This window comes from Miniopterus natalensis, chromosome 3 (assembly GCF_054644295.1).
Source record: "Miniopterus natalensis isolate mMinNat1 chromosome 3, mMinNat1.hap1, whole genome shotgun sequence".
Lineage (NCBI taxonomy): Eukaryota > Metazoa > Chordata > Mammalia > Chiroptera > Miniopteridae > Miniopterus > Miniopterus natalensis.
Window position 1 is genome coordinate 73,257,933 of NC_142083.1, and position 22,448 is coordinate 73,280,380.

At 44.4% G+C, this 22,448-nt stretch overlaps 2 protein-coding genes across 4 annotated transcripts in view; both read right to left on the bottom strand.

Moving 5' to 3' along the window:
• The window catches only part of TRIM4 (tripartite motif containing 4), a 37,302-nt gene extending 31,269 nt beyond the window's left edge, over positions 1–6,033 (bottom strand). Inside the window, exon 1 of one of the 2 annotated variants that reach the window (XM_087815551.1) lies at positions 5,575–6,029. In XM_087815551.1, the coding sequence (XP_087671677.1) occupies positions 5,575–5,967 (393 nt within the window). In that variant the 5' untranslated portion in view covers positions 5,968–6,029. Of the gene's footprint in view, positions 1–5,574 lie in introns of both variants that reach the window. The other variant, XM_016217690.2, reaches the window with a different exon arrangement.
• A 2,353-nt stretch (positions 6,034–8,386) lies between these two features.
• Positions 8,387–22,448, bottom strand: part of GJC3 (gap junction protein gamma 3) — a 39,397-nt gene continuing 25,335 nt past the window's right edge. Inside the window, exons 5-6 of one of the 2 annotated variants that reach the window (XM_016217734.2) lie at positions 10,918–11,702; positions 8,387–10,354 (exon numbers count right to left, since the gene is read on the bottom strand). In XM_016217734.2, the coding sequence (XP_016073220.2) occupies positions 10,347–10,354; positions 10,918–11,702 (793 nt within the window). In that variant the 3' untranslated portion in view covers positions 8,387–10,346. Of the gene's footprint in view, positions 10,355–10,837; positions 11,703–22,448 lie in introns of those variants that run through there. The other variant, XM_087815552.1, reaches the window with a different exon arrangement.

A 22,448-nucleotide genomic window follows, 5' to 3' on the forward strand; every position in this document is an offset into this window, starting at 1 on the left:
GAATATTCATAGCACCTTCATTCAAAAGAGCCAAAACTAGAAACAGCCCAGGTATCCATTAACAGGAAGATGGATAAACAAACTGAGATATGGTCATCTGAGGAATACTACTCAGCAGCAAAAAGTAACAGATTACTGATACACACAAATGGATGAATTTCAAAATCAATATGCTGAGCAAAAGGAGCCTATATAGAAGAGTACAGACAATATGATTCCATTTATATGAAGTTCTGGAACAGGCAAAACTAATCCGTGGTGGAGGAAAAAAATAGAACAGTGGTTGCATTGGGTAGGGGGAGGGAGCAGGAACTAACTGGGAAAGAGCATGAAGGAGATTTCTGGGGTGATGGTAATGTTCTTTATCTTGAGAAGGGCGTGGGGGCATGCATTTGTCAAAGGTCAGCAAAATGCACACTTAAGATGTGTGTATTTAATTGCATTAAATTTTACCTCAAAAAGTACCATAAACAAATGTTAACTCTAGTTAATGACAGCCACGCTAAAGTATAGGAGGAAGTGCACTGTTTGCAATTAACTTTAAAATGCTTCAAAAGGAAATAAGAATTGATGGATGCAGAGAAGACATAGACAGATGAATAGGTAGGTGATAAACAAATAGAATAAAATGTTAATGGCAGAACCTAGATTTAAGTATACTGGTATTATTATAATATGCTTCCAACTTTGATGTATGCTTCAAAACTGCATAGTAAAATGTTGGGGGAAAATAACATTAGGTTATAAAGGAATTCATATAGTGGTTGTTATACATCACAAAATCACTTACGCTATTGTCTAATATACTGTTTTCTAGCATTACAAAAGCTATTTATTACCCCTAGTTGTTCACTCAGATAGTTATATAATCCTGCTACTCAGTAAGCTAAGTAATTATCTCAAATAATTTTATTCCTTTATTCAATTATATAACGGCCACTTTGTGATCACTGTCAAATTTGATGTATATATGAGGCTTGTAATGAGATAAACAGCTCCTTTGTATTTTGACCAAGATCTTTTTTAAGTTTTCACCTTTATTTGATAGTGAAAAAAATTAAATAATTTAATTGAAGTTTTCAATTTTTAAAAACCTTTAACAATTCTAGTAGGCATGAATTATCCTACATAGCTGGTTCTATTATCCAAGATTCTAACTAAATCTTTCTAATCTTGGGATTTAAATAGGGTCCCTGAGTAAACTTGGGAACCCTCTGAGGAGATTAGAAAACTCCTTCCCTGCAATAACAGAAACTGCTAAGAGGTGGCAGGAGGGCAATACTAAGCATTTCAAAGCTGGCTAATGTTTTCTTAAAAATCATTTTCTTTTCATTTAACATCAGAAAATGTTATGTATATAAGACCATAAGTATAATAAAAATGCATACACTTACTGAATGAAGATATTTGCTGCTTGTGATCATGTAGTTAAATTAACATTAAATTTCAAATCAGATAGGAGTTTCAATCTAGACCTTCAGAAACTAGTTATGTATCAGAGGAAGTCAGCCTCACACATTTCCTGAGCCATAGCTGAAGACAACTGGATTAAATGGTCTCTTAAAATACCATCCCAGCTCTTAGGTTCTGTGCATTTCAGTCACTGTAACCTCTGCATTCAATCAAAGCAGGTAGATGTACCTCCAAAACAGACATCAACTCAGCCCATTTACCATCCCCGCTGCCACCCTCTAGTTCAAGTCACCATCATCTCTTGTCTGGACATCTATAATAACCCCATAACTCGTTTCCTACTTCCAATCTTGTCCTTCTCTCATCCAATATACATGAAGCAGCCAGAATAACCTTTCTAAAAACCAATCAGATCACCTCACTACCCTGCCTAAGATTCTTCATTGGCTTTCCTCACCAGGAAAATTCAAACACCTTTATTACGGCCCCATATGATCCCACCCTTGCCTACATCTCCCAACTCATCTTATGCTTTTTCTTTCACTCATGATGCTCCCGGAGCCTAGACCTTCTTTCGGTTCCATAAATATGTCCAGCTCTTCCCAGCCTCAGGGTCTTCGCACTTTCTGTCCAATGCCTGGAATGTTCTTCCCACCATTCCTTAGATGGTTGGATCCTTCTCATCCATCAAGTCTCAACTGAAATGCCATCTCCTCAGAGAAAGCTACCCTGTTACTTCTCTGGCATGGTACATTATTTCTTTCACAGCATATCACAATCTGTGATTACTTCATTTATTTGTCTATTGTCTACCTTCCACCCCCCAACCCAACTAGACTTATGCACTCCATGAAAAGTCTTTACCTGTCTTGTTCACCACTCTATTCCCAGTGCTATGTGTTCAAGAAATATTTGTTAAATTAATTAATAGCAATGAAGGGATTAGCTCCGAGAATCATCAGACTGGCATGAGGGTAAGATCAGTGGCTTGGAAGCCTTTTCTGTGCAAATAATCTGCTCCCTCAAGTTTATGAAGCCATTTCTCTTTCTCTGTTCTTTCTTTTTCTCCTCCACCACCACCAACTTGTGTTCTAAAAGACTTTTTGAGATTTCCCTCTGTGAAAGTATTAAGAAGATGTAGGTCCATGGTTCTCTACCCTATATGTAAATTAGAATCACCTAGAGAATTTTTAAACAATGCTGATGCCAAGGGCCGCACCACGTGAATCAAAATGCCTGGAGAAAGTGAGGGGAAGCCTGGCTTGGGTATTTTTTTAAATGCTCCCAAGTCATCCTAATGTGTATCCTGAGCCACTGGTGTGGCCCAAGAGAGCAAGAAGAGTGGACTAAGAAATTCATCAAAGCCCGTTTTCTGGATGCAGTGCTCAGGAGCTCAGATCCTGAGAGGAAGCATCTGACAAACTGTTCGTGGGGCTCAGGTGTAGGCACAGGATGGGGGATATTTTCCATGGATTAGGGAACTCCCAACTTTTAAGACACAGTCCACCCATCTGAGTATGTGCTGGAAATGGTATGCTTGGAAACAGGGTAGCTCCACCCAAGAGGAACTTCATGTTTTTCTAACTAACTGGGGGTAGGGATGGAGTTGTAGATGGCTAAATGGAGCAGGGAGTAAGCAGAGGGTGCAGAGTAGGACAGATACCAGAGAATTCTGAGTAATGACATGACTTCTGAACACCCACCCAGTCAACCTTATGCTATTCAATCATCCCAATGTTACTCTTACCTACTCATTCCCCACCTGTTGGACATATTACTTAATCCTGAAATCCCACCTCTTCCAAGAAGTCTTCTTGGCTAGTGAAAAGTACAATGGACTAGGAGATAGAGGACCTCACTTTAAACTTTCCTACTTCCTAGCTCTGTGACCTGGGGCAAGTGACCTTACATCTCTGTGTCTCAGTTGCTCATCTGCAAAATGGGGATAATAAAAATCCACCTAAGAGAGTTGCTATGAGGATTAAAGAATTACTGTATGGAAAATGTTTAGAACCATGGGTGGTACATAATCAATAACTGATAGTTACTATTATTATTATTGCAGAAGATTTAAGATTTAAGGACCATGTTCCCCTTTCATACCCATCCACTTTATTTGCCTCAGCCCTCACCCACAAATGTATTTTCCCTTCCATTTATCTGATGGGTCCTTTCATTCTCTTTTGCTGGCTACTAAGCACTGGTATATCCCAAGCTTCTCTTTATGCCCCTTTTTCTTACTGTCTATGTGGTTCCCCTGGGGGAATCTCATCTGCTTACTTCTATGACTTTAAGAACAGCCTGACAATTCAAAAATAGTGTTTCAAGCCTCTGACACCTTCTGCCTCCTGTCCCTCTTCCTTGGACTTCCTGTCACAGTTACTTTCATTCAACATGTCCCAAAATGAGCACTAGAAACTTGGACTGCCATCCTAGACTCCTCTCTCTCTCTCCCTCACCACCAAGTCCCATTAGTCATCAAGTCATTCAACTCCAGTGCTCATAATGAATCCATCCCCTCTTCTCCAACATTCCTGCCTGCACTAATTCAGGCCCCTTATTGCCTCCTGCTTGAAATGGTGCAACAGCAATCTAACTGGTCTTCTCCATCCACATAGATAGCAAAGTGATCTTTCTAAAACAAAAAACTGATGGTGTCATTCCCTGCCTTTAAATCCTTCAATGACTTCCCATTGCCTCAAAGAGAAAGCTGTGAACAAGATCCTTCATGACATGGCCCTTAACTCTGCCTTCAACCTCAACTCCCATCATCATTCCTCCCATGTTCTACACTCTAGAAGTACCAAGCAACCTCCAGTCCTCTTATATCACATGCCGTTCCACACCGCCACACTGAATATGCTGTTCCCTTGGCTTGAATATCCCCTGCTGTACTCACCCTTCAAGACTGAACTCATGTTTAATGCCTCACTCCTCACTGAGCACTCTGACCTCAGACTTTCTATATCCTTGGTACAAACCTTGATAATTCTCACACAGTGAAACTGTTGGTGTACATGTTTATGTACCCTACAGGACATGGCCTATGTCTTTCTTATTGGTTTATGTCCAGATTCTAGAACAATGCCTGGCATACAGTAAGCATCAGTAAATGTTACTGAATTAAGAAATTACTGTATATATACTTCATTGTCCAGCTTTACATGTTTCCTGTTTGTAGTCAGCTGATTAAACTGTACAGCATTTTATAGTTTACAAAACACTTTAACTTGTATCATTAAATTAGTGCATCCAACCAGTACTTACTAGATACCAATTCTGTTGGAGACCACTGGAGTTACACCATCAGTAATGGAAGGGGGAGGGCTACTCTGGAAAAGATGATCAAGGAAGGTCTTCAAGCTAAAAGCAAGTAAGATCTAAAGAATGGAAGGTGTGGGTAGAGAAAGAGAACAGCTTTGAAACAAAAGCAGGCAGGCCAGTGTGGCTGGAGCAGGGTAGGATAAACTAATTTATTCAACTGAAGCATCTTAACTAATGTATGAGATAGGACAAATAATCTACGATTCAAACATTAAGTGATTTTCCCAACTGATTAAGGAAGCTAGTAACAAAATCCAGCCCCATCACTCCAAACCATGCATTTCCCAAATCATCAGTCATCTATAACATCCATAGGATAGACCTGCACTGTACAATACAACATCCCTTATCCACTGAGCACCTGAAATGTAGATAGTTCGAATCGTTATGTGCTATAAATGAGGTACACACAGATTTTTAAAGACCTACTTTGACAAACAATGTAAAATATCTCACTGATAATTCTTCATAACAATGTTAAACAGTATTTTGGATAACTAGGTTAAATAAAATATATTATTAAAAATGTGGTTTGCCTTATGTATGTATTGGACAGCACTGGTATACAAACACCCCCTCAGTGTGTTTGTCTTAAACTAGAAGCTCCCCAGGGCCAGTTCCTTGAAAATTCTGCAGTGATGATGAGCTCTGCACCGCCCTCCCCACTCCCAGTTTTAACTTCAGCTCTAAGATCCATGGAGCATAACTTCTTTGAGCCTCAAGGGGGTTTTCATGCCTCCAATGGAACGGGCAGCCACCAGGTGCGTCTTTTATTAAAGTTAAGTAACCGGTAAACATTCCCGGGCGATACCCGCAGCCCCCTAACGGCGAGCTCACCCGGTAGCTCTCGAAGGCCTCGTCGACGGGCGCCATGGAGTGGTCCTGGTGCTCCTGGGACTCCCTGCACACCAGGCACACGGGCCGCTGGTCGTTCTCGCAGAAGAGCCGCAGCGGCTCCCAGTGGCGGCTGCACAGGCCGGGGGGCACGGGGCCCTCGCGCCGGCGCCGCGCCTTCTCCGTCAGCCGGGCCAGGGCCCAGTTGGGCCGCAGGGCTGCGGGCGACGACAGCTGCCGGCACACGGGGCAGAGGAACTGGCCGTCGCCGGGTGCCCTGCTGCGGCGCAGGCAGCGGCGGCAGAAGTTGTGACCACACTCGATGGACACCGGGTCATTGAACAAGTCCAGACAAATGGGGCAGGTCAGCTCCTCCTGGAGGTCCTCGGCTTCCATGACGCTTCTCTTCCCCAGAGCCCGGGCCCGACGAGAGGCGCGGGGAGCGGCCCGCAGGCTGCGGACGGGCGGGCGAGCCGGCGGCGGCGGGAACCCACGGCGGGAAAGCGCAGCCTCACTCCCGGGGCTGGGGTCTCCGCCGCGCCCTGCTGGCCCGGAGGCGGCCGTTCCCCGCGCGGGTGTGGCGGGGCAGCAGCGGGCGAGCTGCGGAGCTACCGAGGGCTGGACACCCGGCCTGACGGGGCGTGAGCGGCTCCTCGGGCCAACCACAGAGATGCGGAAGTGCCGGGGGAAGCCTAGAGCGGAAGCGAGGCAAGTTTCGGTTTGGGAGGGCGCCCGAGGGCGGCGACTCCGCCGGTGCGGCTGCAGCGGGTGGCGCTCAGCCCGAGGCGCTAACGAACTTGGCTTGTCCACCAGGTTTGAGAGGCAAGGTTAAGAGCCACTGGCTGCTCGGGCGATTTGAGCGCTGGAGTCCTAGGCAAGCTGCCCCTAGGAGGGCGCTGTGGCGCCCGGAGAGGACTCGAGGGGTCTGTGGAGCTGGGCCCTGCGTGGGGCTGAGGAGGCGCCGGGCCCGTTAGGCTCGCTCTCCCTGAAGTCCCTTGTTTTTCAGCCTCGTTCCCCAGGGAAAGGAACCCGTGCTCAGCCTCCAGCCCCAAGGTCTAGTTGAATTCCTAGAGAAGCAGGATATCCTACTCCCCACCAAAGCCCATCAAGCCCACCCGCTGAGAGCCAGCTTTCTGTGAGGCGAACGGGAAAGGGAGTGTTTAGCCCCAGGAGCTAGTGGGGAGCCATCTGATCGTCCTGTCGCCCTGATTTCCCTCCCTTTCTTCCCAAGCATAGGAAACAGACTCCAGGTAGAGGAAACCCATTCTCAGGGCATGGGGCTTCTGGTAATTAAGGGAAGGAATCTAGGGTTAGCTGGTCTTCCCCAGGTTTGACGTCCCATCAGTGTTTTCCATAGATCTACTCCCAGGAGTCTTGGGAGCCAGTGACGTGTCTGGACGTGGTCCACGTCACCTGAGGGTCTGGAGTCAAGGACTAGACCCTCCCCACAATTACCCTTGTTGTTGGGAGCCCGCTGGGTGTTTGGACATGGTCCACGTAGCCTGAGGGCCTGGAGCCAAGGACTCAACCCTCCCCACAAGTTCCCATAAGGAGCCGAGATAAAGATAATTACCAAGGTCTGGGCTCATGCAGGAGGCAGGATGTTTACTCTGAAAGAGTGTTTATGCAGCTTTGAAGGAACTAGTTTGTATCACCCTCACCTCCTTATCACTTGTTTGTTACTATATAATAAAGGCATTGAAGCCATTTGGTGCTGCTCCTCATTAGAGGGCAGCTCTCCTGATCCCCTAACTTTGTCTCTTTCATTTCCACCGCTCCAACTCAGGTTTGTTTGTCTTTCAGGCTGGTTCCTGACACGGGAGGTCATCGTGCTATGAGATGTTCTAAGCCAACTCTGGGTGATCTGCTATGAGTGCCTGTCATCTCAGATGCCCTGTAGCTGCTGGTTTCTGAGCCTCCTACCTGAGGAGGTCAGCACCAGGGCGTGAGAGCAGTGCTTGGAGAGTGGAGCTGAAGCTGTAGTTGTGAGGACATTGTGAAAGACCAGGAGAGTGGGTGGAAAGGATATGAAGTTTTTTAAGTGGGAGTGGTTAAGACTCAGAAGCACAGATACATTGCCTTTTGGTACCCACCTTGAAGACAGCAACCATTTTTGCTGTCCCAAGGAACATCTCTTCAATCAATTTTTGATCTTGTGTTTCTGAGGGGCTTTGTTTTGTATTCCTCCTACTTTATTCCTTTACATATGCAGTTTTAATTCTTCTTGTGTCTCAATATCTCACACTGCCTTTCCCATAATATGCTTAGTGAGTATTTACTGAACATATGATTAAATGATTTAGAAAGGTGGTTTCTGCAATTTGTTTGGGGTTTTTTTATAAAAGTACCACAAGGTATCTAGTTTTAAAATGTTTAAATTATAACCCTGGCCAGGTAGCTCAGTTGGTTAGAGCGTAATCCCAGTGTGCCAAAGCTGCAGGTTTGATCCCCGGTCCGGGCACGTACAAGAAGCAACCAATAAATGTGTAAATAAGTGGAACAACAAATCGATGTTCTCTCTCTCTCAAAATTAATAAATAAATAAAATGTGTAAATTTGCAATTTAGAAATGCATTTCTTTGTAAATTGGGATACTATATTGAGAAGGACCCTGGGTCTTAATATGGACCAAGGAGGAAGAAGTGCTCTTATCAGTTACTGATGTTTGCCATGAGTGTTTGTGGTGTGAACGTATGTCTGTATTGAGTGACAGAAATGAGGCCCTGTGTCTCATTAAGGTCCTTATGTCTTCAATCCCGCCATATTCCTAAAATGAATGTCCTTTACTGAAAACATTGAGGCCTTCTAAATTCACAATTTTATTCATCTGGAATTTCAGGTGACCACAAATAGCCAAACAATCTTGAAAAAGAAAGCAGGAGGACTCACACTTCCCAATTTCAAACCTGTTACAAAGCTACGGTAATCAAACCATGATACTGGCATAAAGATAGACATATACATCAATGGAATACTGTTAGGAAAATTTCCTTGGTCTGAGAGACTGGAGAAAGAGGCTGACAACTCCAGCTTTACATCAAGAGTTTATTAAGGGAACTTACATACGAGACATATCTTGGGCAACAGCAAGACATGGATAGCCTCCATGCCACATGGCAGGTACTAAAGGCACAGGGTAGGATGGATAGTGGTATTGGGGTGTGACCAGCCCCAAATAAGGGGAAAATGTCTTACATGCTTTCCCAGCGCAGGGCAAAGGCCTGTTCCAGGAACCAGCATGCCTGGGACATAGGGTAGAGGTTGATCAGACATTCTCTGAGGGGATTTATGGGAAGCAATCTCTGCTCTGGCCTGGATCTAACTGGATCTAGGTTAAGGATCCACAGCCATCACGTCATGGAACAGTCTCCTCCACAAATGAAACAGAGTCCAGAAAAAATATCATACAACAAGGGTGCCAAAGCAATGTTCAGGAGTTATGGGGGTTTGGGGGTAATAGCTGAGGGTTATAGGGTTTCCTTTTGAGTTGATGAAAATGTTCTAAAATTGTTTGTGTTAATGGATACACAACTCTGTGACTGTATGAAAAGACATTGAATTGTATACTTTAAGTGAGTGAATTATATGGCACATGGTATATAGCTATATATAGATATTAATAAAGCTGTTTTAAAAAGGATGCTATCAAGGAGGAATTCTGAATAATGACATTTGCTTTTTTCCATCCTTGGTCATTTAGCTGAGCTCTGGCTATAGCAAATAAGGGATTCTTTATGAAACACTTGTGTAGCAGAAAGAAAAATTATTATTTTACTAGTTGTTGCCAAAGTGTCTCTTAAGGAACCAAATATCTTTCCTTAGGGATGAGCCTTCTTAATTTACTTGGGGATAATTTGGGATTCAGAGGAGAAAACAAAACTAGTTCACTGCTCTTGAGAATTTGAGGGCAAGACGTTTCTGCAAAAAAGTGGGAGGCTAGAATGCTCTTGGAAAGAAACAACTGAGAGACTCAGGAAAAAGAAACCTGCCATTCAGCTTTAAATCATTTCCTGAATCACACTATGATGTAAACGCCCCTTGCTGTTACCCTGAATCAGCAGTAGAACTCTGTCTTTTCTGTGTGGTGTTGAGGGGTATGAGTTTAAAAAGTAGGGACTTGGCTTCATGTTTAAGGTGCTATGTGCTGGATCCAGTGGAGCAGCTGCCGTGAACCACGAAGAGAACGAGAATTGAGCAGAAATCAGAGCTGTCTGTGGTCCAGGGGACATAAGCCTCTGAATTAACAGTCTTATGGGTGTGGCCAGGTGTTTGAATAAATCTAATCTATATTTTAAAGGGCACTGGATTATATATGCTTGGAAAGCCAGAGTTTCTGGATATGACTTATACTGCAAGGCTGGGGGCATTCAGGGTTACAGGACTTTGAAATTGGGGGAACAGAGAATGTGGAACAACAGAAGAGAGATAAGTAGAGTCATTGAGACAGGAAGGAGGATTGTCCTTAGCAACAAGAATGCCACCAACAGTAGTCAATCTTTATTGCACAGGACAAAGGTCAGGGATGGTTTCGTGGAGGTTTCTGCTGGCTGACTCTGGAACATAGCCCATGAAAATTGTGGTGCTGACACCAGAGAATTCTGGGGAGAAGGCACAAGCAGGACTCCTTCAAGGAAATGTTTTAGGCAACATGGCCCAACATGGCCCTTAGAGATGCTTCAACAACCTTTCACTTGTCACGGCGGTAAATCTCCACTCACTGGATGTTGGAGAGAAGAGCTAGTCATAGGTTTCCTTCAGAGTTGAGCCAGGTGTCCTTATAACTCTGCAAAATAGAGAATCAAGCAGCAGCTGAGACTATTTCTAAATGGGAAGAGACATTAATGAAGGCCAAGGAGGTACAACTGACTGAGCACTCTGGTCCTGGTTCATTGTAAGGAGTCACCAGATTGATGGGGATGGGGGTTGGGTTGGGAGCAGTGGTCACAACATCTACCTAGAGCCTGGTTTTCTACTTTTTTATAAATGGAATGTGTTGGAGTGACATTGGTTAATAAAATTATATAGGTTTCAGATCCATAGTTCTATACTATCATCGGTGTATGTATTGTATGTTCACCACCCCAAGTCAAGTCTCCTTCCGTCATCACTAATCCCCCCTTTACCCTCTTCTACCTCCACCCACTCTCCTTTTCCTCTGGAAATCACCATACTGTTGTGTCTGAGGTGTTTTTTGTTTTGTTTTGTTTTTGCTTAATCTCTTCACCTTTTACTACTTTGTAACATGTGGAAGTTGTACTTCCCAGAGTGTAAGGACCTACCAAGAGAGGATCATCAGGGCAGAGACATCAGGCAAAGAAGAAAGAGGGACCTCAGTGCCCTTCTCACCTGCTACTCGGAACTGCTCTTTTGATTCCACCACTGGGAAGTTATCGTTTGGTTCCTTGTGTTTCCTGGTGCTCTCTGAAGTTGTGAAGTAGTTGGAAGAGGAAGATTTTTGCTTCCAGGTCCGCCACCATCTCCCCAGGCCCAGGAGCACAAGCTCCAAAAGAGTACCGAAGAGACAGAGCCCACTGACTCCAAACATGGTCTTTAGGAAGATGGTCTTCTCAGAGGGGCGGGACAGATGACAGGTTATACTACCAAGGCAAGGCTCTCGACGACATGCAAAGGAGCTAGGCACCTTGAACCCATACAGATGGTACTGCCCTCCCAAGGCTGCCCCTTCAATGACCAGTCGCACCCCCAGCTGTGCCACATAGGCCCAGAGCAGCCTGGCGCTTTCAGCCCCTGGGGCATCTGTGCTGCCTGGCCCTTGTCGGATCTGGGTCTCCTCCTCCTCCTTCACTTTTCCTGAGTCTTCCCAATGCCAGAGGCCATGATACATGGTGAAACCCATGTAGAGGGCACTGGGCACAGCCACCAAGATGACCTGGAAGGCCCAGAAGCGCAGTGGTGAGAGGGGGTGGAAGGCATCGTAGCAGGCAGCCTTGCAGCCTGGCTGCTGAGTGTGACACACAAATTCGCTCTGCTCGTCACCATAGACCCCGGTCCCGCTGGCAGCCAGCAGCAGGAGGCGGAATCCCAGGAGCACTGGAAGAAGGAGGCGCCCTGCAGGGGTGGAGTGCCCGCTTTCCTCGGCCAGCAGCCGCCTCAGGAACCTGCCGCACATCCTGTTATTGAGCGGAAGACAATGATGAGTGTAGGTGTGTTGCTCACTGTCCTTAGGAGGAGCTATAGGCCACCTCTTCACTCCTAATCCAAAGATGGGTGAAGGCAAGCCTCTTGCTCCTCTCCAAGGCTCTGGCTGATCAGATGCTGAGACTCTGATTGACCTATTTATATCGTTCATGGAATCATCTATGTAAAATAATAATAGTAAGTGTGGGTGTGGCTCTCTCCTCTGTCCCCCACTGTAGTGGAGAGGAACTCTCAGCCTTCGGTAGAGACCAGGGTCTGTCTTTCTCTCTCTCTCCTTCCTTCTCACCCTAAATAGGCTAAACAGCAAAAGACCTGTGTCCTCTGAAAACTGATATGTCCCCAGGTGATGGCAGCCAGCTCTGGAACTGCTGTCAGCATCATCTGAACAAAATCAGTGCTGACCTTGGGGGAGCGTGCATTCTCTTGCTAGTCTCTGCCTTTCTCTGCCTCCATGCCCTCAAGTGCTCACAGGTGTGTTGGGCTGGCCTCTGCTCCCATCACAAAGTAAAACTGAGATGTGGGTAGGTTAGGGGGCTTCATGGGGATCAAATGAGGAGAGTGAGTGTCAAGGCTTGCTTTAGTCTAATGTTCTTTAGACGCAGAAAAAGGAGAATTTTTTTTTTTAAGAAAACACAGCAGAATCTACTAGTTAAGTGTAAAGGGGTTTGGAATCAAAGCCAGAACTAACTGGAAAAAATTTAAAATTTGACTCTCCTTTGCTATTGTTCCTTGAGCTCATATCTCCCTCACAGTGAGGAGGTGACTATGGTCAGGAACAGATTTTAGCAATTTCTCAATTCTCTGGACAAAATATCCTTGTGTTACCAGCCCAGTTTGTCATCTTTATCTTTGTCCCAATTAGCAGCCTTCCTCAATGCCGTCACTATTTCTAACCATCACCATTAAGCCAAACTCTTACAGACCTTGTTCCCTTCACTCTTAGAAGACCATGCAAACCTTTTATTCTACAGAGAAAATACAGACTCTTTAATGTGAAACCTTGAAGCTACTACTTCTCTTACCTTCACAGTCACTTCCTTCCATAGTACCTTAGAAAGAGAACTGGCCCTACACTTGTCCAAGGCTACTCCCCCTTCCAAGTAGGTGTCCTTGGGTCTCTCCTTTCTGGCTTCTTCAAGGATCTGATCCCTAAACTATCTTTCCTGTAATTCAGACCACCCTTATTTTCTCTCTGACTATGAACTTGCTTAGGTTTCTCCCTTTTAACTCTAATAATAATAACCTGGATTTCTAAGTTCATACGGCAGCCAATGAAACATGCTTAATTTGTCTCATATCAGCTTCCCAATTATAATACCCACAAAGATGCACAAAACAATTTTAAATGGGCATTAATGTCATAAGCTATAGATAAGAATAGGCCATATGCCAAAACTTGGGCAGAATGGTCACTTCTGTGCAACTGGAAGGGATGGATTAAGATGCTGCCAAAGGTTTCAATTGACCAGACAAATATGTCAGCATCCACGAACTGTGAGAAACCATATTTTGAGCAACTTGGAATCAAGAGTTTGAACCTCTGCCTGCTCCTCAGCCCCTGTCTTTCTAACCCCATCATTGATTGTGAAGACTGAGAAGTATATCAGGTCACTGAAAATTCTTTTCCATAAAACTGGGTGAAAATTTTTAGAAGAAACCTATTTTCAATCTCCAGAAAGATGCAAAATTGTCCTCATGAATAAAGATGGCAAATAGAAGATAGAGATTTCTCTCCTCTCATTCCCAAGACTCCTCAAAAATGAGAGTAAGTGGATCTTTAAATGTGTAAGCCCACTACAAGTAGAGTAGGAGAAAGATCATCAGTAGCACAACTAAAATCTACTTTGATGGCAATAGGACAGGTTCGGAGGAAAATCAAATTGCAGTCCTGAAAGCACATTGCGTGATTCTTCAGAATTCAGGAGAAGGGGATAACTGACAATAACAAAAGGTAAATATATAAGGAAACAAAATTCTGTTTTCTAACTTGAAAATCAAGATGACAAAATCACTAGCTTACTTATTGGATGAAAATAGCACTTAGTGAAGTAGGGTGGGAGGGGAACAGTTTCTCAATCAATGTTTAATTAAATTTTATTTGGAGAGATACTGAGCTCCGTAGAGGGCCAAAAGAAAGGTCAAGTAACAATGCTGGTCTGGGTTTCTCAGCCTTGGCACTGTCCACAGTTGGAGCCTGATCATTCTTGTTTGGGGGCCCAGGGGATGCTGTCCTGTGTTGTAAGATGTTCAGCAGCATTCCTGGCCTCTATCCACTAGATGCCAGTAGCACACTTCCCTCCCACCCACAAATGTCTCCCAGTATTGCTAACTGTCCCCTGGGGTCAAAGTCACTATGGTGGAGAACCACTGCTTTAGGGCAACACTGGTCCATCTCCTCTCCTTTCCTGGCTTCTGTTGCCAGCCCTGTAAAGCAAGATGTCTCCATTAGAACATCTCAGAAGGCTTTTATTTGGGCGGGAACATGGCAATCTACCCATTTCCAGGCTGGTTGTAAACCCTCCCTTAACCAGTCTCATCTGTTAGGAAGCCTGCAGCCCCTCCCTGCCTCATAAGTCTAGGGGACCCCTGCCCTGGGGAGGCAGCCCCGGGCTTTGAGGGTTTCTGCCCTGGCTCTCCTGGAGAGCTATCAGACTGAATATTAATTTGGTAAATTCTGAAGTCTTGCTCTCAGCCTCCTCATTTCAAAGTGCAGGCCCAGCACCGTCTAAGGACTTCTGGCACATTCCCAGCAGAACTGCAGTTTAACACAGAGCAGGCCTGGCATACTTTAAGTGTTGGAAATTTGAGTGGTTTCCAGAGGCCCTGTCTCTGGTTCTTCTCTCTCTGTCCTGTGCCGGCACCAGACCCGTAGTCAGACATCCAAATGTCCTCTGAGAGACTCTAGGAACTGAACTGTGGTCTCCAGAGCTCACCACAACGCTTCAGGGGTTTGGAAGGGAAAGCAGATAAAGGACAAGAGGACTTGCCTGAGAACCCCTTGCTTTAGAGCCCCTGCATCTAATTCTGAGTTCCCTTTCTGTCCTTTGCCCCATGACTATTATCACCAAAACAACACTTATTCCACACACATTCTGGGGCCTCGTGTTCAGACAAACTTGTGCTCCAGCTCCCAAAGTCTGCAGACCAAAGGGGATTTCCTACAGGCCAGAGCCTAAACACAGTCCTCCCTCCTCGCCTGCCTTCCCGGGACTCTGTGGCCTTCCTCACCTGTCCAGCCATCCCCAGCCCAGCTGTCTCATTTGCTGAGACCCACACCCTCCTCCTATAAGCATGTCTGCAGCTTTGCCCACAGGGACCAGAGTCCCCAAGCTGAACTTCAGGACCTAGGGAGCTGAGGGCTCAGCATTGCTGACCAAACTCTGCTTGAAGGACACTGCTCTGTTTCTAGGACTGGAGAAACAGTTTGCAGCTAAATCTATTTGGGAGAGAATTGGTAGTAGGTGAGCCCTGTTGAGATTTTAGTTGGTGGAGCAACACCTGTGAGCTCAATAGTTGGGAGAGGGAGGAAAGCCCAGAGTTTGAGGAGATTTTCCAATATGTAAATAGATTTTTTTAATACTATCACAATTTTGGTATGAATTTTTCTAAGCATCTCTATTCTTTTGGAGAAAAATATCAGGATTCCATTGGTGGCAGAACCCATCTCAGACAGTTAAGGTGTGAGTGAAGGATGTCCACTGAGGACAGTGCTGGCCTGGCTCACTGTTCCCATCTCACCCCACCTGGCCTGGAAAACGTTATAGATTCTTTAACTGGTATCACCAGGTATACAGAATCTCAGGCTACATTCCCAGCTGAGCAAATCAAATCAGAATTTTAATAGTATCCCCAGGTCATTGGTTAAGTGGGAGGAGGCAGTGTAGAGCCCCAAGCAGCCCCCACCACCTCTGCCCCCCAGCCCTGTGCCAACCCAGCCGCCCCCTGCCCCAGCATGAGCACTCACCTGGCAGCCTTGAGCCGAAGCACCAGGAGGAGACAGCGAGAAGCGGCCTCAGGCTGGAGCCCACAGGGTCCCAGCTCTCCCCCAGGCCTGCCTTTTGCCACCGCCCACTTCTCCCCCTCCCCTTTTCATTCCTGGCAGCCTCAGTGAAGGGTAAAAGAATTGCAGCTGGAGGAGCAGGCAGCCCTACTGTTAAAGAATAGGCTGTGGAAAATAACCCGCTGCTGTTGAGGGTGAGAGCATGTGTCCTAAATGAACTGAAACAGGGATTTTCGAATCGTCGGAAAGGGAGCAATGACTTCAGCATGTTTCCAACCTGCAGGCTTGCCGGCAACAACAGGTAGAATTTCCTTAAGATTATCTCAGAATGTCGTCTCCTCTTGGCTGGGACAAAGAGCACAGGTCTCCCCTCACAGCACAACGGCCATCTGCTCCATGTCCCCTCAGCAAACCTGGAGCCCAGCTTCTCTCCACCGGGCCCAATGAGAACTGTGACACCTGCCCCCATACCCATTCCTGCCCCCATTTCTAGAGCCAGGATGCCCTTCCAAAGAATGGGAAGGGGCAAGGCTGGGAGAGCAGGTGGGTGGGTGGGTGGGAGAGTAGCTCCTGAGTGCAGAGTGAGGGGCCTGTTTACTCTGTTGCAGCTCCCAGAGTCGACATTGCACTCTTCAAGGAGGGGAGTTGGAGGGGACCTCATTCCAGATTCTGCCCCTATGGATATTTGGGGGTATCATTCCACTATTTTCTAGCATTTAATACTGTCATGGAGAAATCTAAGTCCAGCTGGATAGTCTTCACCATTTAAGTGATTTGATCTCTTTGACAATTTGTCAAATGGATTCTTTTTTTTTTTTTAATCTTTGAAGCCTGTTCATTTCTTCAGGGGATTCTATTAAGCACAACATAAAATAACGTCACACTGGCTCCCTCCTGGGCATGTTCACATCTGGGCCACAAGGAATAGTTATGCATCCTTAGGGCCAACAAACTTCGAGCATGCAGACTTATCCCAATGCAGCCGCCTCTCCTTCTGTTCATTTGCTCGGTATCCTATCTTTTGCTGTTTGGATTTATCAAGCAGAAGTCAGTAGCACGTTGGAGCTCCTCTCACTAGGCTTGACATGCAGGAGGCAGCACCCTTATTCCTTTGTCTCTTGGGGAGAACTAACAGCACATTTCTTTCCAAAGCTATCCTCTCTCCCAAGCTAATCCTCTTGCCCTCTTATTTCCAACAACTCTGCCATTTTATACAACTTTGATGTGGGTGTAGAGTTTACGAGTGACATAACTTATTTATTTGTTTTTCCTTTGAGGTAGTGAATCTCAGACTAACAAATCGCTTTAGAATGTCATATGTGTTATCTATTCTTAAAACATTGCAAGGCGGGGGCAGGGGGAGGTAGGGGGAAGAGGACCACGGGGGGAGGGGGGCACGTCTGTAATACTTTCAACAATAAAGATAATTTTTTTTTAATTCCAATTTAATATTTTGTTACACTAACATTTATTCAGTGCTTAATAAATGAGGGCTATGGTAAGTGCTCTGTAGCTATTAATTCATTTATCCCTCATAACAACCTTTTGGTGTAAGTACTATTACAAAGGAAGAGAAACTCGGAACAGTCAACCGTCTAGTGAGTGGAGAAATTGGGATGTGAAGAAGCAATCTGACTGCAGATGGCAAACCCTAAACACTACTATACTGTTAGCTTCCCCATTATCCAAATTACCAGCCTTTAAAGAGCTTTTGATTATAAACTCATTGGAATTTTATACCCTCAAGAAAATAAAAATTCTCTGCTTACATGTTCAACATTATAATGACTAACTCCATTATCCCCCCCGGGTCCCAACCAAAACACCTGGTTGTCATCACTGGCATCTCCTTCAACGACCACATCTTATCAATCTGCTAGTGGTACAGATACTCTCCCTTGAATTTAGAAGGCGCCTTAGTTCAAGACTGAATTAATGAAACGTCATCCTAGTGTCTCTGCTTCTAGGTTTGCCCACCTCTAATTTATTCTCTGCATTTCAGAAAGAATATTTAAGTCAATTCTTATTTAGATTTACCAGCACATTTACCAGTTTCTTTGCTTAGTGCTGCTTCTCGAATCCCATACCTTCCTTCTGGATTAAATTTTCTTCTTTTTTATGTTTTTAACCATCGACCACTTTTTTATATGTTCAGCAGTATTAAGTATATTCACACTGTTATGCAGCAGATCTCCACAAGTCTTTCATCTTGCAAAACTAAACTTCATACCCACTTCTCCTTCCCCTTAACCCCTGGAAACCACCATTCTATTTCTGTTTCTATGAAGTTGACAATTTAGATACTTCATACCAGTGGAATCATACAGGATTTGTTCTTTTGTGGCTGGCTTATTTTACTTAGCATAATATCTTCAAGGTTCATCCATGAACCATGTTGTAGCATCTTCCAGAATTTTACTTCTTTTTAAGGTCAAATAATATACTATTGTATGTATACATGTGCGCATGTACCATGTGTTGTTTATCCATTCACCCACTGATGGACATATAGGTTGCTTTCACCTCTTGGATATTGTGGAAAATGCTGCTCTTTGCATGGGTATGCTAATTTTTCTTCTTGGAATACCACCTTCAGTAGTTCCTCTAATAGGGAAGTGTTAGGGGTAAACCCTTGATCCTTTTTGGTCTTAAAAAGCTTTCATTTTATCCTCAATCTTGAACTGTTATTTAATTGAGCACAGAACTCTAGTCATTTTCCCTCCTGACTTTAAAAATATTTAATTGCCTTCTACTATCTGGTGGGTTTATCAGCCTGATTTACAATCCTTTATGCAAGTGCCAGCAGACTCTAAGAAAATTGTTACAAATACAGTTGATAAAATCATTGAGTATATATTTGCAAATACTATAAGTCATCACCAGTTTGTGAAACTGCTGAAAAAATAGAAAACAATTAATGATCTTGTGTTCTTCACCAACGCTTGTCGGTCAAGTTGTGGAAGAGTTTGGCTAAGATTTACTGTACTGATAACTCCAATGCAAGATTTTCTTGAAATAAAAGAAATGCTTACCAAGTGCTCAGTAATCAAAGGTCCCAAAATTTGCAGTGTCATTTACAGTTCCTCACTAATAACACACTATAGATGAACAAAGTAAATTTGAAGATCCAAGGAAAAGAACTTATTTGTGAACTAGCTGGACAGACAATGAGAACTAATGTTGAAATTTAAACTTTTTGAAATACAAATGAATAATAATGATCTTACACATTGTTCTAACAATGAATCAATATATACATCAATCAGATCAATAGCTACTTACCATATAACAAAAGCTGTGTTATTTTGCTCTACTAAATATACTACATCTGGACCAATGGATAAACATTGGGACTCTTAGTTAATTCTTCAGTAATCCATGTGCCATGATCCATTCTGTTTTGCAGGGCCCAGACTGGTGAATTAAATGGGGATATGATGGAGACTATCACCATGCATTCCTTAATTATTTGAAGATGACATTGATTTCTGCCATTTTTCCTGGGATTCATTATAGTTTTCTATTTATTCTCTTGGCCTAGGGGGTGTTGGGGGAGAGCTCACTTGCCCTTTGCTATGTAATAACTTTACTTCAGTGGTCAAAGAGTCTATGTGGGATTCAGACATCTGCTAAGTTTGTCTATTCTGACTGTACATTCTAGAGCATGGGAAATGAACACCAGATGGGTCTGTAGAGGCAGTGAATGTAAGCTATAACTGTGAGAGGGAGCTGGGACAAGGCCCCATTTATGACCAAACATCCACACGCACTATGATGGAGCTTTGGATCCTCAAGATCCTCAGTGCCAGCTCAAATCATGTGTGCAACCTCAAAAGGTCTCAATATTCCCCTTCCCCATTGTATGGCTATTCGAGTGAATGACTGTAGGTTACTTTGGGGAAGAACTTGGGGAATCACTACTGCATGCACTTCACATGGTGTTGCCGGGTACTTCCAGGTGGAGATCCAACCTTTTAATTGATAGGTTCTCGGTCTAACTTACTTAAAACTAACAATTCTCTTTGGAAACTAAGAGCTCTGACCCCGCCATTCAGGGCTGTACAGATGGTCCAGCTGGAGTTCCCGAAGTCCTTGTCTAAATGTCTGAAGTGGGGGTGGAAAGTGGGGAGATGCACAGAGCCCAAGGAATAGGGATACTTTTCAAAGTTGCACAAATTTCTCCTGATTCTTCAATGGCCCCATTTATAAATGTCCACAGTGCCCAAGTCAGTGTGGGTATCAGGGGAGGAAGCCAAGGTTGGTGCTGGGGGGAGGGGGTTTCTGCTTAATTACTTCTAAGCTTCTGTCAGGACCCTAAAACACCAAAACAAACTTCTCTTTCACAATAAATTTCTGAGGACTGGTGCCAGGAAAGAAGCCGCCAAGGATAAAGAGAACTCTCATCCCACTTCTTTAGTCCACTAGACAATACCCTCTTTGTCCCTCTTCTTCCCACCAGATGAGACCAGCCTCCTCCCACAACCATATGTTGACAACATGTGCCAAGACCTGGAGCAGCAGGATGCCTAGGGTGCAAGGATCACCCAAGGTTAGGGAGCAGAAAGAAGTACAGAGGCCTGGCATCTCTATACCCCACAATGATCAGGAGAGAGATCTTTCTTCTCTCTCCCTCCCTCTTTTCCACAAATGGAAAAGTTTGGGGGAGACTGAGATACCACCAGGAACAAAGGTTGAGGAGGGGTCAGCAAAAAGAAAGTATCAGAGCAAGAAGGAAAACATCACCCCAGAAAATTGGATGTAATGGTACTGGGCCTGGGATACCACATGACCTGGAGAGAAGAGATCTAAGCTAATCCTGGGCCCATCATCACATGAAAATCTGGAGGAAACAAAAATATAAGCTAATAACTTAAGACTGTGTGGGTTTAAAATCCGTAACATTTACAAATAGTCAGCAAATGCATTTCTCACCAGTATGGCAACTCAAAGAACTGTTGATAGAGAGACAGCATCCTGGTTTTATTCCATGCTGATCCTATCTTGTTCATTATCTGAATTTCTAGAAAATTTCTCCTTCCTGCACTTTCTACCAAATAAAGGCAAGTCCTTCTGCCCATGTGAGCATACAATGCTGTGAAGCACCTACTAATCCCAATGACTAAGTCTTCCTTTTTGACCCACTACCGCCCCGCAGAGGGACTCACAACCCACTCCTCAAAGTCCTCTCCACTTTTGCAGGTCCTTGCTCTGTGACTTTCTTTATACCAGATTTTCCATGCCCAGTGAAGTCTTCCCTATGTTTTAGGCCACTGCCTACACCAACAATCAAGCCTTTTTTATCTATGATTGTGAAAACAGTAAATCCCTGGGACCCTAGAGCCTGGTGATGGGAATAGAGGATAGGAGGAAAGCCAAGTGCAGAAGACCAGGGAGGACATCTTCATAATGACCTTGAAAGACATGTGGACTATTGCAAAGACAGAGAAATCCAGTGGACTGAGTGTGGTGGGAGTTACATACAGGGGTGGACAAAAGTAGGTTTACAGTTGTTCATATGGAAAAATATATAACACAAGAATAAATAATAATACAAGAATAAACTCTGTTTTGCACGCTCATGACTATAAACCTACTTTTGTCCCCCTGTATGTGCTGTTTTCGCAAGATCAAGGGGCAGTCCCAAACAGGCATGAAAAGAGGAATTAGGGAAGGAAATATCAGATCCCTAAAAGATGAACAAAAGACACAAATAGAAATACACAGACACAATACAACTGCTTTCTCTGTCCCAGGCCTCAATTCTCACGGGAAATAATGTCAGAGTCAGCTCTTAACCAGGCATATCTGAACTCTCAGCTTCACAACTGCACTTGTCTGAGGCTGATCCTACTTAAGAAAGTATCAGACTCACCCTTGCCCAGGGATGTTGGGGGAAAGTGAGCCAACCTTGGGGTCAGTCAAATCTGGGCTCACATGGTGTCTCCACCAGTCACTAGCTGTTTCACAGGTACTTGATCAAGTGACTTAATCATCTAGGTTACATTGCATCAGTGAGTCCTCTCATGGCCGTCGTGAGAGTTCAGTTTTTACAAACTAGTCCATGCAAGCGTCATGAGGGTGGGGGCAGTGTGCCTCTTGATCTGCCCTGTACCCTCATTGCCAAGGACATTGCTCAACATTTAGAACTTGCTCAGGAAATGCAGTCCATAGTTCACAGTCTATGCCAGGTGCTCACTAAATGTTCTTCTTTCCATAGACTTACAGCTACATGAGGCCCTAAGGATCTTCCAGGCCATTTTGCACACAAGAAAACAGACTCAAGTAATTTATAGGGGTCATACAGGCTGCAACAGGCAGGACAAGACAAGCGGCCAGTTCCTCAGACCTGGTGAACTATTGATACAAGGCACAGAATAAGGGCAAAGAGTGAGATTAGAGAACAAAATACCCCCAAAGCTGCTGAGAATCTGGACTCTCCAAGAGGAAAGATCAGGAAAATACAGTAGGTAATCATAGTAGCTGGTATTTATCAAGCAAGTACTATGTAACAGGTATGTGTTATCTCATTTAATTCTCACACTAAAAACTGTGATAAAGTTCTTATTCTAATATCCCGTTTAGCAATGAGGGAATTGAAGAACAGAGGAATTAGTAATTTGTTCAAGGTCTATAAAACCTAGATCATTAACCATAACACTCACTATATTGGGTAAAACCCTAGTTAGGAGTTACTGTTTCAAATGATGAGGAGAAGGGG